This window comes from Amphibalanus amphitrite, unplaced genomic scaffold, assembly GCF_019059575.1.
Source record: "Amphibalanus amphitrite isolate SeventyFive unplaced genomic scaffold, NRLGWU_Aamphi_draft 001132F_arrow, whole genome shotgun sequence".
In the NCBI taxonomy this organism is placed as follows: domain Eukaryota; kingdom Metazoa; phylum Arthropoda; class Thecostraca; order Balanomorpha; family Balanidae; genus Amphibalanus; species Amphibalanus amphitrite.
The window spans coordinates 145,109-151,229 of NW_024882626.1; the positions used below are offsets into that span (position 1 = coordinate 145,109).

At 51.3% G+C, this 6,121-nt stretch overlaps 1 protein-coding gene across 1 annotated transcript; it reads right to left on the reverse strand.

The window, feature by feature from the left end:
• Nucleotides 1–2,946: 2,946 nt before the first annotated feature.
• On the reverse strand, nucleotides 2,947–5,590 carry LOC122370448 (techylectin-5A-like). Its single transcript, XM_043346094.1, has one exon. The coding sequence runs from the start codon at nucleotides 5,029–5,031 to the stop codon at nucleotides 4,048–4,050; it is 984 nt and encodes a 327-aa protein (XP_043202029.1). The 5' UTR covers nucleotides 5,032–5,590; the 3' UTR covers nucleotides 2,947–4,047.
• Between the last annotated feature and the right edge of the window lie 531 nt (nucleotides 5,591–6,121).

Below are 6,121 nucleotides of genomic sequence, written 5' to 3' on the forward strand. Positions count from 1 at the left end.
TTTGTCAGCCGCGCCTCGAGTGGGACTCCTCGGCTGAGATTTCTCACGCAGATGAGCTCGGCGCCTCGTTCTACACGACGGAGGGCTTTCCTAACGGCGGCGCCAGCTCCATTTCGTAACGGCAGGTTATATGACGTCTAATATGACCTGGCAGGCACATTACAGCTCGGTCGAAGGCGGCGTCCACCCTAACGATGGTGGAGATCCCACGAATGGATCCGACCACATCCGCTGACGGTATTAGCCGCTCGGTGACCTCTGTGGCGTGTCACGCAGGTCAGCGCCGCCGCGGTGACCTCAAGGTCAGCTCCGTTCATACCCGCCTGCCGGACTGCGTCGTGGGTGGCTCGGGTTATATGTGACAGAGCCCGGCGGTTCCATGCATTCGTCCAGTCTGCTTCTTATACACACGCCAGTTTTTTGTACCCTCTGAGAGTCGACGAAATGATGACTGTGAGCCTGGCTTTTATAGCGCGATACCCTCGAATTAGAGCACTTTAAAACGGCGTGGGTTCCTCAGTTACGTATCGCGGCAATTTTCTGTGTCGGTGAGCATTTGTTCAATTGTTCAGAGTGCTGAAGAGGGTTCGACACGGACCAACTACCTCCATCCTACACATTTTACACCGATGATAGGCTGTGTAGTGTGTAATCCACCGAAGTGCTTGGTGCTTACCTCTTACGCACACACTCCGCTAGGCATGGGGATAGGTTCCACGTCTGGAACCGTCTCCGGTTTCCCACCTCTCATTTCCCCACCGTCCGGCGGAGAGTGCGCGCCCTGCTGTTTTTGTTTGATGTAATCCCCTGTTTATTGACTGAGTGTGTTGACTCGGGCGAGCGGCGCTTAGAGGCGGCCTGACGTGCACACAGTCTGGGTGACTCGAACCCGGTGCGTATAGAGCCGACGCACAGCGTGTCCAAGGGTGAGAGGGTGGCTTTCATACATACAGAGCTCAGAGACAGCTGCTGCTAAATGGAACATTTGTCAAAGGCAAATGGGTGCCATTAGAGCCTGAAAGATGTAGCAGCATGTGTGAGATAGAGGACGTTCTTTGTCTTCATTTCGCTTTGCATAACCTTGTTTCTAGCTTTGTTTGCCGAGTCTGCCGTTTCAGTTTTGCATGCATGAGACACCGAATTACACAAGTGAAGCTGATTACATCGCTTTTTACCACTGGCAAACAAAAACATAAGCCTGCTCAATTGTATATGATCTTCAACATCAGTTTCCATAAAAAAACTTAATAAGCGCGAATGAACCAGGGAAGCTGCCGTGAACTTTATCACAACCAGACAGATCGACAAGGGAAAATATGTGTTGCTCTGGTGTTGTATAGGTAAGTCATTGAATGAAAATAAGGCACAAAAAGTCGTAAATTAGCTGTTCCGGTGCCCTAAAACGAGAGCCTTAACCCTATTAGTGGCAGGCTCCTGGTTAATGGGACTTCAAAACCAGAAACATGACTGCCGTTTCACCATATTTTACTCTTTCACTTTGCCTGTAAGATATTTAGGCGTGCATTTATCACAGCTCGTGACACGCGCCTCTTCTAAGAGCCGGCCTCCCGCTCAGTCAGGGCACCTCAGCTGTCGACCCGACGGAGACTCACGGCCTGGATTACCATAATGGGACAGAGAGTTCCCGACACGAGTCCGTCCCATCACTGCGAGTGGGTCGGCGTGGCACGGGGCAGGGTCAAGGCTTGCGTCTCGGCTCCCAGGGGTCTCGGAGGTCCCAGGGGTCTCAGAGGTCCCGGGCCACCGTACAGAGACGGCCTCTGAGGAGCCGACCGTCCTCTGACGAAAGGAGGCCGTCCCGCAGTGCGGCCGGGTTTCGTAAATTGAATCAGCGAGTGCGTTTGATTTATATGGTGGGAACGTGGGAGCGGTGGTTGCTTCATGGGTGCTCGCCTGGCTCTGAGTAAGTCGTATTGCCTGCCTTTGAAATTCCATTTAGGTCGACGGGCTATTACCGCACAACATATCTTCAATGTTCATTGCTCATTTTCGAGGTGCTATACGATTATGTTGTATAACATTAGGCAGCAAACTGAATACATCTAAATAATTCTTCTCTAAAACTTTGTTCGGCACTATGCCAGTCTTCCAGACGTTTTTACATTTGAAAACGCCGAGTTCGTCTGGAGTGTTCCGTACAGTTATCTACGGATGATGAACGGATGTTGTTTCGGTTTCACGAGTCGGCCCAACAAACGGATGTGGCTGCCCAGACTGACCATCCGCTGGTAATTCGGATCTGACCGCTGCCGGTGGTCGGCGGATATTTGTCTCAGAGACGGATACTTGATATTCCCCTCCCGGGGCTCCCCCACATAGGGGGTCGACGGGAAAGGGTACAACATCACCCCTGGAGAGCGACCAGAAACTCCGGGGTTTCTGTTTACCGACAACACTGAGTGGAACTTATACCGACAGCGCTGACTCGACCAGTAAAGGAGTACCCGCACGTATGGGCGGGGTGGGGCTTCACGGGCTTCACCGCACTTTCTGGTCAGGCTTCATGTGAAAATCCTCGAATATTTTTCTGCAACTTCTCACTTGGTTTGCCGCTGTGACGGTACGTTCTCTAACCATCCCATCAGCCCGTTACATCGCGGTGTTCGAAGCGGCCACAAACAGCTTCCGACTATGAATAGCCGCTAACGGATGCTGCTGTTCACAGGTAGCCGGCAGTCGGAAGTGCAGTTGCCGACGCGTTCGTCTCGAACACGATAGATTGCTCTCATACAGAATCGCTTGTAATGAATACCGTCGTGAGAAGACATCACAACAACAGTTATAGCGAAAAAAAAAAACTGTTAGATACTATTCGAGACCTGAGATGACCTCAGGGGCATAAAAAGGGGTCACGGATGCCAGTTTCCGGTTCAGTGTGTCATATTTACTTGTTAATCGATGATTGAACGTGTTTAAAATGACATTTGTCCAAGAGAGGCGCCTTTTAATTTTCTCCAATGGGCATGGACTGATAATGGGGGAGATCGCAAAAGTGACCTGACCCAAAGTTACCGATATCAAACTTACGAGATATACATTTTGTAAATAATGTTGTTTTTATCGATTGCTGAAAGTTTCAAAGTCACTAGGTGTAGCTCTGGCAGGCATTGTATTTTTTATGAGAGTCGTGTGACCCATTAATAGTATATCATTTTTGCACAAGCAAACACGCATAATGGGTGTCATTATTTTTTGTGCATACCGAAACGACGGAAGCAGCTCAGCAATGCGTTACGATAGGACACAGTTCATTTCTTAAGCGAGCAGGTACCCTTAAGCCTACACTAGCATGAATTTCGACGTTTTTTCGGTTTCTGCGGGATTTCGGTTCGCGTCGTCAAATTCGTCCCAGAGCGAATGCACTGGGCAAGCTATACTGCCAGTCTGGCGTTCCATGGAACGAAAACCCGCAAAAACCGACGAATCGGAACCGAAAAAAGTTCAGAGCTTTGAACTTTTTTCGGTTTCTGCGGGATTTCGTTTTAGATGATGAATGATTAGAAGTGATTGTTGCCAATGATATTGTGACGATGGAACATTTTAAAATGAAAAAAAAAGAAAATGGGGCGATCCATGAATGAACAAGACAAGAATGTGTTTCAAAAGCAATCATTTTACTTGAAATATGTTGATTGTATTTAAGCTGACAAATGATTATGATCGAAAATATATTATTGTTATTTGTAGAAATTTTATTATTATTATTTATCTATAGTTTGGCGAAAACACGTTATATCTAACATGAGTAATTAATTACTTTGATCACTTCTCCATCACCATGCCGTAAACAACACCGTCCACGCGGAGGCCGCCCGGAACGAAAAACGAAGAAACCGAAAAAAAAATGCGGAAACCGACATCCCGCAGAAATAAAAGAAAAAAAAACGCTGATAGTGTAGCCTGAGATTTACATGAAAACTCAAGCTACGTGACAAATACAATTAAGAAGTATATATGTATGCCATAAGGAGTGCTGCTCGCAAAGCCCAAGAGACCACCATAACACATTTAAGTCTTGGTTTGTGCCTACGGTCGAATCTTCATTTCGGCAGCTTTCAGAGAGTAATCCCAAGTTCTCCACTTATTCCAGCTAATTCCACCCTGACCTGTGTTATGTCCAACCAGTGGTTGTCCATTTAAATTGGAATCATAACACGCCTCATACCACCACGCCCCTCGGTGTCTTGTGGCACAGGAGCCTGCAGAGTGCACGTCATTGTCCCGGTCCTTTGTGCTGAAGCGGTACCCGTTATGGCGTTTGAGAGCGTCTCCTGCGTCCCCCGAGTAGTTACCCACGGCCAGCCGGTATCCATCCGCCTCCGAGGAGACCCTGAACGTGCCGTACACCACGTGCCTTCTCTCGCCGTCAAAGTCCTCCATCGTGATCCGCAGCTGGTAGCGGCTGTCCCGCGAGCCGGTCATCCTCCACAGCGACTCCAGGCCCCACCAGAACTCCCCATCCAGCTCGCCGAAGCCCTCGCGGTACGCCTGCCAGCCGAGATAGAACTCCTGTCGCGGCAGGATGTCGGCACGCCGCTGGACGACGGTCCAGCCGCCGCCGTCCGACTCCAGGTCGCAGAAGGCCGGGGTGGGTGGCACGGATCGGTCCAGGCCTGGCTGCAGCACGTGGATGCCGCTGGCAGTGCCCGCTGGCAGGTCACTGCAGTCCCGGGGCAGCGGGGTGGCGGGTTGACCCCGGCTGGCGTTCAGTGCGGCATTGACCGCATCTAGTGTCAGCTGTAGCATGTCGTTTTCGGCCGTCAGTTGCTCCAGCTGCGGCCCGCTTGCGGCCATCTTGTTCACGCGCGAGGTTATGTTATCTACTTTTTCGGCCAGCTCTTCCATACGTGGACGCCAATCGTTTGGATTACCCTCCATGTAATAGGATTGCAAAGACTGGTTCAGCAGGCCACTCGTCGCATTTAACTTGACCGAATTCTGGCTCACCTTTTTGACGAGGTCCTCCAGACTCGACTGCTGATGGTCTAGTTTTATTGTCCATTCTGACATTTGAACTTGGCAGCTCTCAATAGATGCGCCCAATGCTTTCAGCGAATGATTTTGATCGTCCAGCCTAGCGGGGATTGTATCCGACTCAGAGCCACGACGATATAACTGCGAAGCCAGGTCATCAACTCTCGCATCAAGCGTGTCTCCTTTTGAGTTCAGCCTGGAATCCGTCGCGTACACTCTGGCATCGAGTACATTTTGCCGGGAATTTAGCGCTTCCACGCTCGACTCCAGTGCCGTCACGCTGAAGTCGAGTGTTTCCAGCCGCCTCTCCAGATCCAGTTTTTTCGAAGATCAGCCGCACCTCGGACCTCACCGCCTGCCCGATAAGCTTCCACAGCTCGTCGGGCGTGAAGCTCAGCTGCGCCGAGGGCTGCTGGTCCTGGTCGCCGGTCACGAGCCGCGCACTGAGGCAGAGCAGCACGGCCCAGAGCGGCGCCGAGCCGCGGCCGACCATTGCGCTTTTCTTCTGTCAGACACAAAAGGCACTGAGTGGATGGGGTTGCGACTGGACCAGCAGGCAGCGGACTAAGCCCCAGCGACCAGCGGCCCACTGCACCACCAACTGACCGGTACAGTGCGACTGGCCGGCCCCTCAGAGTACACAGAATGCATCTGTTTACATTACAGAAACCGTGTCTGTGTATTGCTGCATGGCCGGCGGCGGGTAAACGATAGGGTATGTTATTGTAACGCAGATGCGTTACATTTTTTTCATCTTTCATGCTGAACTGCAAGCTGTGCCACAAGCTGAAACACGGCCATCTGCGAGCGCCGCACAGACACGGTCAGCCGGCTAAATCGGCTGTGATACCCTCTCTCCGTCCCAGCTGGCGTCCACACAGACGGCGCAGTAGGCTCTGACAAACAGGGGTCCTCTATAGATGACCACCCCACTTCATGAGAACCCGGATCTGAAGCCAACAAATAGCATACCGAAACGCGCCATTCTGCCAGCCTCGAGCCATTAATCAGTTTAGCCTTTGGAAAACAAGACTCTGTCCCACGCTCGGCACCCCGCCAGAGAACAAGGAGAGGGGAGTGCAGACCGGCCCTGATTTGAACCAAAACAAGAAAGGGGAGCGGAGAC

Bases quoted from the DNA above. Each gene is read 5' to 3' on its own strand.
- LOC122370448 (XM_043346094.1), bottom strand. From the start codon at position 5,031: ATGTCAGAATGGACAATAAAACTAGACCATCAGCAGTCGAGTCTGGAG.